Here is a 12,401-nt window from a genome sequence, read left to right as displayed (position 1 = left end):
GATTGAAGTCATTACTTGTTTATTATGCATATTTGGTTCAATAAACACTTGACATTATATCAGTCCTGAGAGTTCGGTGTGCATAAAATTCAGATGGAAGCACGGATTTCTTATGCAGCTGCATATTTTCATCTATGTGCAAGGCACAGGGCTATATCTGGATGTCCAGATGAAACCATCAATTTGATCATCAAAACTCTCTTTGATTTCACTAAATTTATCAGTACCGGTTCATGCTCTGATAGAAATGCTGAGTTATGTGGACACTGTGGGTAGAATCATCCTCCTGGAGAGATAACCTCTGCATAAAGAACAAGAATTGCTTATGGATTTGATTAAAGATCAATTCCTATTGTTCTCCTCAATCTCTTGGCCTCCTTATGTCTGTAGGAATTTCTTTTTTTTTTTTTAATTAACATATGATGTATTATTTGTTTCAGGAGTACAGGTATTTGACTCATCAGTCTTATATAATTTGCAACACTCACTATAGCACATACTCTCCCCAGTTTCCAACACCCAGTCACCCCATCCCTCCAACCCCTCTACCCTCCAGCAACCCTCGTTTGTTTCTGAGATTAAGAGTCTCTTTTGGTTTATCTCCCTGTCTGGTTTCATCTTGTTTCATTTTCCCTCCCTTTCCTATGATCCTCTGTCTTGTTTCTCAAATTCCTCATATCAGTGAGATCATATGATTAATTGTCTTTCTCTGATTGATTTATTTCACTTAGCATAATACCAAAAGAGGATCATAAGGGAAGGGAGCGAAAAAATAAAACAAGACGAAATCAGAGAGGGAGACAAACCATAACAGACTCTTGACTATAGGAAGCAAGCTGAGGATTGCTGGAAGGGAGGGAGGTAGAGGATGGGATAACTGGGTGGTGAACATTAAGGAGGGAACATGAGGTAATGAGCACTGGGTGTTACATGCAACTGAAGAATTACTGAACTCTACCTCTGAAACCAATGATACACTTATGCTAACTTAATTGAATTCAAATAAAATAAGATTTAAAAAGAGGAAAAGCCCGGCACAGACATAAGGAAGAAAAGTTAGCAACATATAAACCAAAAGAACTTTAAAAAGTTAATTAGTGCTACAAAGTAAGACAGCCTTAAAAGTATCCATTTGAGTATTGGTGACATTATCCCAGTGGTGGTAACTTTAAAATCCAGAAAGAAGACAGAATTTGTTACTTTTGCCATTTTTAGTTCTCCCAGTACCCAGGGATGAGTATAACTAGAGTGAATCCACCAGTATTTGTTATCCTTTTGAGGTTTTTCCTTGAAGTTGGAGACAGGTGGATGGGAAGGGAAAGGCAGAAACGTCAGCAGACAGACTTACACAGTCTCCAGGAATGAGTTTGCCCTCAGGCATCCTTGTCATAAGGGAGAAAGAGACCAGGCCCAGGAGTTGGACAGATGTGGTCCAAATCAGACCATCACTTAATGAGTGGTAACTTCAGGCAAGTTTCCTCTCCAGGTCTCAGGGTCCCATCCACAGAATGAAGCTGACAACACGTGCCTCATGGGCAGTGGGTGTTGTCTCAGATACAAAAGCATTTGACATAAAGTAGATCACACATAACTCTCTGTCTCTCTTGTGTGTCTCTCTCTGCAGGAATAGCTAATATCATCATCTAATGCATGGAACAGATAGTATTTAAATATACTGAATCCTCTGTGTTGCATTTCATTGTTTTTATTTCTCCACTTATTCATATTGATAAGTATTCTTGGTTCCCAAAAGAAAACCCATTGGGGCATGTAGAGGCAAGGTTTCCCCTGGCAAGAGTGAAATATAGCCAAATTATAAGGGTGAACATACGTTCTCTTAAAGGATCCAGAACTTTTGTGAGGTTTTAGAAGCAGGTGTTTGAGAGCCAGAGCTGGTTTTAAAATCTCAATTCCACTTAGTTGCCAAGAAAACTTAGGCAAGTAATCATAGTCTGTCCTTACCTCTGTTTTAATATCTAATTTACTGTTTAGGGATTAATGAGCACAGATATGTACCCAATAAAAGACAGCCATGGTTAGAAGCCACTATTCTTATATGATTATTATTAACTCACCTGTAGAGATAATATTTTCTGCAACAAATCCCTCTTCCTGGTAAATTTGGGGCAGTGAAGAATAATGTGGGGAAAAGAAGGGAAAGAATTACCACTTACCATAGAACAGTAAGGAGAAGAAGTAACAATTGTACTGTGAAGTTGCCTAGTAAAATATGCTGGAAGAATGACAGGTGAAGTTTCTAGGGAGACTGACAATATTACTGGCTATTGGAGTAATTATGTGCAAAACAGGAAAGCCAACAATACCACAAGCTCATGTTACATTAATGCCTGATGAGTGGTTTGGTTGTAGGTTGGGAAACAGGAGACACCACCAATTTGTACATACATACATAAACATACAGCTTGCATGTTCATAAACCTCTCTGCCATCTGAGAAAAAATGGTTAACAGCACAGTCCTGAAGATTTCATGTTAAACCACTTGGAACAACTAATCGCAAAAATAAGTACAAGATTCAGCCAAACAAGATTTTAATTTACTCTTCACACTGTGGAAATTGCTTCAAATGAATGGTGACTGAATCAGAGGAGGGCTTTTGGTCCCTCGAGCCATTTTGATATAAACTAGCCTGCTGACATATTTCAATCCTCTATCGGTACTGCTGGTTGTCTGGCCAGGTTTCTTCCTGCTAATCTTCTAAATTGCAGTTTGCCTAACAATATAGTTGTGAGTGTACCCTAAAACACGTTGGCCCTTAAAATTTAGCTTATGACCACATTTTTACCCAGATCCAACCCATCCCACCCACCGCTGCATGCACAGATGCTCATCACTGTCAACAGTTTCACTGTCAACAGTTTTTCTGAAATGAATTTGGTGTGTTTTCTTATTTTGGGCACCAGCTGTAATGCCATTTTATGGTTTAAAAAAAAAAAGTTATTCTTGGAGGAGATAAGGAGAACATATTCAGATGGCTACAATGGGTATTTTACGCTCTTTGATTCGGGTTAGAGTTGACCTTTACCAATGTGTCTTATTGTAAAAGGGAACTCTTTCCATGCATATTGCGCCTATAATCACATGTGCCCAAATACATGCCAGGACTCTGATTTGTTTTAATCCCTCTTACACAATATTCTGAGTAGACCAGTGCACAATCCTGGATTTTCTTTAAGACTGAACAAAACTAAAAGAACAATTTCCCTCTTATATCTATATATTTACAGAAGGCATACACTGCAACAGCATCCCCAGCATATGGTCGTCCAACCGCTGAATCCTTCCAAGTGACAAAAACTCAGGTGCATCCCACAAGGGCGCCTTCCATCATTTTATGGCTCAACTGATTAAATAATTCATTTTTTAAAAATATGTTTAAACTGCCTGACAATTACTTTCAGGTTTTATCTTACATTAACCACAAAAAAATATGCCCTATTCTTTTGATGGGTCACAGCTATTCATGCTGCTTAGGAATGAGGCTCTCGGGGATACCTAAGCTGCTTTTCCTTCAGGCTAAACTGTGCATTTTCTTCAGTAATACCCCACATGTCATGGTTTTGAGACCTTCACCTTAAACTGATCATTGTCCAACTGCAGCAGCTGGAATGAGGCACAACATCCCAGCCATCCTGAAGCCATCTGTGTAAATGAGTCAGTTCTCTGTTCTCTTGCCAGTTAGCATATTTATTGAGCAAGGCCTGTGTGTATGGCTCTGTGAGCAGTATTTTTCCACGGTGCTGTGCTCTTCATTCTCTTTACAATGTGTCCAATGTCAGTGAGCTCTTTCCAGGACAGAGCTGTGGCTAAAAGCAAAAATGAGTTATACAACTCACATCAATTGATACATTTGTAGTGACTGGTTAATTAAACACACACACACACACACACACACACACACACACACACACACACACACACATACTCAAGCTCAGTTCAACCTCCTGCTGTGTTGTAAATACATCAAGTTAGTTTCAACACATCATGCACACAAAAGCCTTAAATAATAATTAAACAAAAATACTCTTTGAGTTAAGTATTTTCATTCTGCTTCCCCAGTGTTATTTGAGAGGGGATCTTTTTCCCCTTCCCTGACTACTTAACAGAGAAAAATGAGCAGAAAGGTTGAAGCAGTCTAAAAATATCATTCGGGCCCATTTTCTGTATTATTTGACTCTAACGCTCTATGATCAGATATCTATCTAAATGGCCACCTCAGCCTGTGTATTGAGGTCTTTGATTAATTTAAAGAATAACAAAATAGTCAAGTTCCTTAAGTTAAAAGAAATAAAATTTCAGCAGCTCTCTAGCATTAAACGAAAAATTAATTACACACAGGTCTAATTTTTTCGATAGGCATGGAGTATGATTAGTTATAAGGAAGAAACGCTAACCTTAAGCATGCTATTATATGCCTGACATTACTGTACTATTTGGACAAAAATAATTTGTGTGTTCTGACTAAATCTATCTAGTTCCAATGAAATGGACCAGGGAAGAAAATAAATTACATTCATTAATGTAATACAAAATTCTGACTCAAGTGTTCTTCTCTTGATCTTTTTCTCTGTCCTAAAATTTAGGACATGGGCACATTTATCTCCAGGAAAGTGTTTCAAGAGTCTGGTCCTCTAGTCCCACACACACACACAGACAACCTTATTCTTTTTCCACTATTTGTAAATTCTGATGGCACCACCCAAACTGAGGTGGCCTTGGCTTGCCCAGAAAATAATGAAAAAAGGACTAACCTGTTCTTATTCCTCCCCTAATATTCCAAGGTTTGATATGTTACTAATTCCTAAATAAATGTAGTTATAATATAAATGGGCTGCTGTTCCTGTAGATACTGAATTGAAAAAAAAGAATTAAAGATACCAAAGATAGTATTTGAATGAAACTTTTGCCTAAGAAGTTTTCTTGTCTTTTTTAGTTCATTAGTTCCTGCAGTTTCTTCCATTACAAATGGGAAATTGAATCATTTGTCACCTTAAAAACACAACTTGGTAAACAACCTGAACAACATGCCAACCTGAACAACTATTATTTTCTTGCAGATCAGTATTTAAGGACAACCAGGGAAATGTGGACAGAGACTCAAGATTTTCACCATTGTATAGACAAGAAAGTAGCAAGATTTCAACAGAGGACCTGCTAAAACTAGTGTCAGATTACAGAAGGTAGGATTTTTGAGTACTCTTGAAATTTACATGAATCAGCTACATTGCTACTATTGATTTATTAACTCTGCATAAACGGTATTTGATTACCTGATTCTCGAATGTCCAAACTCTTTTGGAAAGTAGTTGCTTTACAGATGACCTCACTTATGCCTGAATAACACAACAAAAGTCAAGTTGCTAGAATTATAGGGAAAGAGTGTAAAACCATGTCAGTTAACTATTATTGCCATGTAACAGATCACCCCAAAACTTAGTGGCTTTAAAGAGCATCACTTACTTTCTGAAATCCATAATTTGAACATGGTTAGGTGGGGAGAGCTTGTCTCTTCTGCACATGGCATCAGCTAGCAGAGGTCAAATGGAGACAGAGGATCCACATTCAAGATGGCTCATTGAATGACTGGCAAGTTGACCTGCACTGTTCACTGGGAGCTCAGGTGGAGCTGTGGACTAGAGACCCTGGTTCTTCTCCATGGGAACCTCTCCATGAAATACTATGGCTTCCTCATGGAAGGATAGCTGGCTTCTAAGAGTAAGTTTCCTAAGGGACAGAAAGTGATCACTACCAGTTTCTTAAGACCAGGACCCTGAAACTGTCACAGTGGCATTTCTGCCATAATATACAGTCAAGCTATCATACAGCCTAGATTCAAAGAAAGGAAACATAGACATGTCTAAATAGGAGGGGTGTTAAAGAATTTTAGAACTATGTATTGAAATTCCACAGAGAAATTCACTGCTGTGAATTCCCTAATTCATAGTATTTCTGTCATTCAAATGCTTTTGGAAAAGACAATGAAAGTTAGTGCTAAAAGAAGAAAAACTTTATAAAAGCTACAGCATTTCTTAAATGTATTACCATGCGTTCAACATCTGGTGATGATAAGATCTCTCAAGATAAGTGATTGACTTTAAACTGTTACTCCCCTGACACCCACAGGATGGAAGATTTAACAGTTGGCTCTCACATGCTGGGAAGGGCTGGGTTGGACCCACCACTATAATTATTCTACCTGTTAGGTCTCCAACAAGGGATAACAGTTGAAACTGTTATCAGTTTCAAGAACTTTCATCTTACTACAAAAGAATGATAGGTCAGAAGGTTTTGGTAGACAGGGAGAGAACTGGAGTGAATGTGGGGACAGGGATAGGTGGTAAGAGGGTGTCTGCACACATTCATGAAGCAGGAGAATGGCAGAAGAACCAAAGTCAGGGAAAGGCTCCTTGTCCTTGGTTATTGGTGAAGAGGGAACAAGCAGACTGTCTACTTAGCAATTGTAGCCAAGATTACCCTTGTCCTCAAAACTTCTTAAAAGTCTTTAGAAAAGTAAATCACTTTAACCAATTCAAATACTAGAACTTTTTGTTAACAAAAAATGATCTATTTACTATATTTACTATTGTACTTGTTCGGCCATTTATATAAATGTTATCTGAAATAAAGAGCAAATAAACCTAAAACATTCTTCAGAATATCTGTAACTTGATCCCTCACTGATTTCTATTAATATAAAACCAGCTCAATGAAACCATTCACAAAGTTGTTTCAGGTTGTACTGTTTACTCTTATCAAAGCTCAGAATTACAGTTGACTCATTTTCTTGACGACTAAAATAATTCAGAGTGTGTGTGTGTGTGTGTGTGTGTGTCTGTTCCCTACTTTCACAGGGCTGACAGAGTAAGCAAAACACAGACCATCCCTGGAAGCCTGGATATTGCTGTTGACAACATTCCTTTGGAACATCCAAGTATGATGATGATGTCACGATTTACTTGTAGAGTTCTGAATAGTTAGTGGTCTTTTGGTTGGTTGATTGGTTGGTTGGTACATTGGATAGTTGGTTAGATATAATACTTTGTGAGTTTTTTCTCAAATTTTGGGATAAATTGAATTCATTATCCGACAGAAATTTGGAGCTTTTATTTCTCCATTAAGACAGACTATCAGTATGATAAGACAGGAACCATATTCATTGTAAACTAATATATATATATCTGGTATGTACCATGCACCCTGCAAGGTATTAAATAATGTCCTTTAGTCCTCAAAACCCTGAAGGGCTGTAAATGAGGAATGTTGGGTTCAGATAGACTCATAAACCAGTCATCATAATGGGAGAATTTATATTCTATCCAGTTCCTCTGACTCAATATACAGGGCTGGTCCCCCCATACTGTGTGCCAAAGGGTTGCTCTGAACACCATGGGTAGCCACCCAAGTGGTCACGTTGTAATTATCACTGGAATATTTTTAGACTCTCTTATTACATGGGGAGCATGTATCTTTTTCAAGTCAGTGAAAATTTGAATTTTAGAAGGAGCTTTTATTAACTTACAAATAAGAATTTTAGAATTTATTTCATAAGTGACAAGATGGGTCTATTTTGTTTTTTTACTTCTGATTCTGCCTTTTCTGTGACTTTCTCAGTGATGCAAAGAATGAATAAAGGCATCCTAAAATAAACTACAGACAGAGAGAGGATAATTACCATAGGATATTTGAATTACCATTAGCACTATTAAGTTTTTCATTATTATAATTTTTTTACAAATAATTTTAATATGAAATAAAATGAGCATTTTAACCTAAGCCATGGTTCCAAATCTCTTTTATATTGATTGGTGTGGAAAAACAGAGAATAAACTAAGCCATTTCCTCTACCTGATTTGTGAGATGTGTCTGTCTTTTATTACCTACAGAAAAGAAAAATAAAGAAAGAGAAAGCTAGAATATTCTCTTTGAAATTACTATAGGACGTTAGAGAAATTGGAACATATAATAAAAATACTATAATTGATTTCAGGCGGGAAAAAAAACCCTGTAATCTGATTCCCAAGCATATTTAGCTGACCGTTTTGCTTTTTTGAACAGATTTTTTTTTTAAAGATTTTTATTTATTTATTTGATAGAGAGAGATCACAAGTAGACGGAGAGGCAGGCAGAGAGAGAGAGAGAGAGGGAAGCAGGCTCCCCGCTGAGCAGAGAGCCCGATGCGGGACTCGATCCCAGGACCCTGAGATCATGACCTGAGCCGAAGGCAGCGGCTTAACCCACTGAGCCACCCAGGCGCCCCCCGTTTTGCTTTTTTGAAACGGGAAAATTTCAGATGGGGTAAAAGAAAGTAGAAGGCCTTGCTGCCTTCCAGTGACCACAGCACAGCCCCCAAGCTATTTAGTGACAGAAGTTTTGATTTATAAACTTCAAATTGTCTTTTTTATTTTCCTTAGGCTGTTCCTACATGGCTAGGTTTTTCAAGATTGTAAGAACTGGAGAGAAAAATAGAATAAATTATACCAAATAATGCAGAGGGGTCTGCAGGCCTGTATTGTGAAATCATTCCATGGGGAAAAGTTACTATCAATCCATTAGATACTATCCATAATAGGCTGATTGGACAAAGTTTTGTCAATAGCTGTATTATTTTTATAATGTTAGGTAAAGGCCAGTGGGTTAATCCTTATCTTATAATACCTGATTAGCTTGTTCAGAGAATCATCAGCTAAAATTTAGTTTTCATTATGAAGCTTAATGTAAAAAGATTGTAATTATAAATCCATCCAAAAGATTTACCCATTTTTGAGACATCAATTTTGATATTAAATGGCTTGATTATCTATCATCTCTACCTCCTACGAATTCTTCATGCTTGCATAATTTAACATAAATTCCTTTGCAAATATGGAATTTCTATTTTGAGTGAATTCATTTTAAAGTATGTTAAGTATTGTTCACCTTAAACAGTCCCATTAAATGACAAACTCTTATTTTCTGATTTTTAAAGACTGTGTAACATCGTCCTTTATCCCTGTCAAGCCTTTCGATGTAACAGCTCAACTTGAACCCACAGTGGAGGTGGAAGAATTTATTTATGACTCAACAAAGTACTGCCGTCCTTACAGAGTCTACAAAAATCAAATTTACATTTACCCCAGGCACCTCAAGTACGATAGCCAGAAATGTTTCAACAAGGTATGGTATGTTTCTGAGAACTTGTGCTCCCTCTGCACCCTACTGAGATCATATTAAGACGGATTCTTGAAAGTTCAAATACAAATTATCATAGGTCAATACTGTGGAATAAAAATCCATTTGCAGATCGTGCTTAATAAGGGGCAATGATGAGTTTCACCTTCAAAGTGTTTAAGGAGGCACAGTTTTATAACATATTAATAATCTTTTCTCAAGTCAGCCCTAAATTATTTTGTTCTAGACTTCTTTTTTTGTAGTTTCTTAAGATACTCTGAAAATAGCATATCTGCTTCCTTTTGATGTGAGTTTTTTCTTCCCTTTTAAATAATATCTCCAAGTCCTTCTGCTATTTCTGAGCACTATGGATACTGTCAGAAGAAAGTGTTGGGTATTCTACATTTTTCAGATTTAATTAGAAGCGACTTATTTTAGACACTTGGATTGGTTGTGTGTGTGTGTGTGTGTGTGTGTGTGTGTGTGTGTGGTGTTATTTAACAGGAAATTACAATTTCCATTTTCCCCTCTCTGTAATTTCAGGCTCGAAATATAACCGTGTGCATTGAATTCAAAAATTCTGACGAAGAAGGTGCCAAGCCCGTGAAGGTGAGCCAAGTCCATGATGGGATACAGCATCCAAGGGGGAAGGCAGCGCTTAGGTTCTCCTCACCACCAAGGAGCCTTTTATTTGAGTGTGACTGAAGGAGGAGCAAGTCAATACATTTGTGTTAGATTTCCTAAAATGAACCTGATGTAATAGCCATCATTAACTGGTTCTATCAGAAATGTCAGTCTCATAGCTCTGCTTGGCTTTTCATGACTTGGAAAAAAAGCAAACCACTCTAATGTGAAATAAATGCAGATTCCCCTCTGCAAGACTCTGCAAGACCCTTTTCAAAGAGCCCGCCTCTCAATTCAGCATGTTTCATTTAAAATGTTACGTCCCAGCTGGCCCTCGTGTGGCCCATGCCGAGGGGCTGCAGCATACTGGCTAAGGGGCTGGGGCAGCAGGCTCGTGGGATGCTCATGTCCACGGAAGGAGCATGTGGCCCACTGCCCGAGGAGCTTGAGAGATGGTTCCAGAAAGTTTGTCCCTGCTGTAAATCATGTGATTTAATAAAACCCATAAGACTATAAGGTTTATATGAACTGTGCTTTTTAACCTCCAAAAGAGCAACTGGATGTCATTTTTTTCAGAGTTCATCTCTGATATAGACTGTTTTTATTTTGGAGACTTGAAACAACATAGAGTAACCCATAAGAAAGAAAGGAAAATTATTTTTAGTGCACCTGTGGCCAGATCTTCCCAGTTTCAATGAATCAGAGGGATGGAATAGTAAAGCACAAAGCCCATTTCTAATTAACCCCCATGATTATCTGAGATAATCTCTTAATGCACTCTGTCAGGTACCAGCCATTTTCTCTGTAGCAAGAAGGTTCATAGCATGATTCAGAAGAAGGAGCCTCAGTCGGAGTGATTGAATGAATCACGCAGGGGAGAAAGAGTTCTTTAAAATGGTCTTGAGCCACTGTCAGTCTCCACAGGTTCCAAGTTCTGCAGTAACATCAGTTAGCATCGGGAAAGAAAAATTAAAGCAAAATGGAATTTTCAAACAAACAAAGGCAATGACCAGAGGGCAAGCACAGCAGGTCCACTAGTGCAGTGTTTATGGGGAAAATTCTAGCGAAGAGGAATAATAGCAGCTGTATGGGTGTCCTATGTCAGTGCATTCTAAAGGATCACACAAAGATACAGAAGACTCCAGAAGAGGCACCCTGAGCATTGGGCTAAGGAAGCCTTGAAGCTGCATGCCTAGGCTCTACCCTATGACATCCCCTGGCTTGGTTAGGGGCTGGGATAGAAGAGTAATGCAAAATGGTGGAGCCTGGAACCACTCCTATCCTTCTAGTTCAACATTCTTGGTTGGGAACTGGCTTGTCAGGAGTTTGGGTCCAACCAAACCTCGTTGTCACCCAGGACTGATTGCCTTGAATTCTAAACCAGAGCTGGATACCACGGGCCCTTTCAAGAGGCCATCTTGCAGGAATCGGAATTGAGCAATTTACCTCATCTCCTGGTAATCAAAAGTTAGCTAACAAACTGATTCAGGTTGGTGTAAGGGCTACATGATGAATTAAAGCCTTCAGACTTTCTTTGGCAGCAAACTTGTATAAGAAATACAAGGAGCAAGTGGAAGAGGTTCAAGGTTAATTAGATATCAGTGAAGCCTGGCAAGTTATCACAAAATTCATCTTTGTTCTGCGATTGCTAACTGAAGAGCTGTGACTTTTTTTTTTTTTTTTTTTTTTTTTGCTTCGGGTTAATTTCAGACACTCATAATCATTCAACTTTTTAAACAGTGTATTTATGGAAAACCTGGAGGGCCTCTCTTCACCTCAGCTGCCCACACAGCAGTTCTGCACCATTCCCAGAATCCAGATTTCTCCGATGAGGTAAGGGCCAAGCCTCTACTGCCCCTCCAGGAGCTCCTAAATAGATGAACGAGTGGGTCAGGTAATGCACAAAGATAAACACTGTCTCTGGACCATGTCTCAGGTTGAGGGCATGCCTTGGCTGGTGTTTACTGAAGTGAGACTTAGAAACTATATTAATTGACAGTTGCTCCGAGAGTTCTGTGGCAAATCCAGATGTTTCAGTGCTGGATCACCCTTCAAAAATACTTACGTTTTGGGGCGCCTGGGTGGCTCAGTGGTTAAAGCCTCTGCCTTCGGCTCAGGTCATGATCTCAGGGTCCTGGGATCGAGTCCCTCATCGGGCTCTCTGCTCAGCGGGGAGCCTGCCTCCTCCTCCTGTCTCTCTCTGCCTGCCTCTCTGCCTACTTGTGATCTGTCTGTCAAAAAAAAAAAAAAGAACTTACGTTTTTATGGTATCAGTCTTTTCAGTGAAAATTTTTTTTCTTTTATTTCATTAATCAATATAATAAAGATTGTGTTAGTTTTACCAATCAATAGCCACATTTCATGTCATAGTGGAAAGAACATAGAGTATGAGGCAACACTATGCCTCATGATGTAGGTGAACTTGAGAGATGTTGGATCTCATCATCTCTGTGACATGAGACATGACCTACCCTGGCCAATTCCTGAGACTCTCTTATTATGTGCCAGATACCATGCTGTATACTCCATATAGGCATCATCTCAATCCCCACAGGGTTCTCCAGAGAAACAGGGCCAATAGGAGGATGTATATGTATAGATGGATAGATT

The 12,401-nt window shown here is 38.6% G+C and overlaps 1 protein-coding gene across 3 annotated transcripts in view; it reads left to right on the top strand.

Annotated features, from left to right (window-relative positions):
• LOC111145251 (dedicator of cytokinesis protein 10) overlaps positions 1-12,401 on the top strand; it is a 294,365-nt gene that overhangs the window by 203,022 nt on the left and 78,942 nt on the right. For all 3 annotated transcript variants that reach the window (XM_022500052.1, XM_022500044.1, XM_022500061.1), the window contains 5 exons: positions 5,078-5,200; positions 6,872-6,951; positions 8,986-9,173; positions 9,711-9,776; positions 11,532-11,624. In XM_022500052.1, coding sequence (XP_022355760.1) covers positions 5,078-5,200; positions 6,872-6,951; positions 8,986-9,173; positions 9,711-9,776; positions 11,532-11,624 — 550 coding nt within the window. The remainder of the gene's footprint in view (positions 1-5,077; positions 5,201-6,871; positions 6,952-8,985; positions 9,174-9,710; positions 9,777-11,531; positions 11,625-12,401) is intronic.

Source organism: Enhydra lutris, unplaced genomic scaffold (assembly GCF_002288905.1).
Source record: "Enhydra lutris kenyoni isolate GAN:26980312 unplaced genomic scaffold, ASM228890v2 scaffoldscaffold1, whole genome shotgun sequence".
Lineage (NCBI taxonomy): Eukaryota > Metazoa > Chordata > Mammalia > Carnivora > Mustelidae > Enhydra > Enhydra lutris.
The sequence above is the reverse complement of the archived record's forward strand: the minus strand, read 5'-3'. Positions and strand labels throughout refer to the sequence as shown.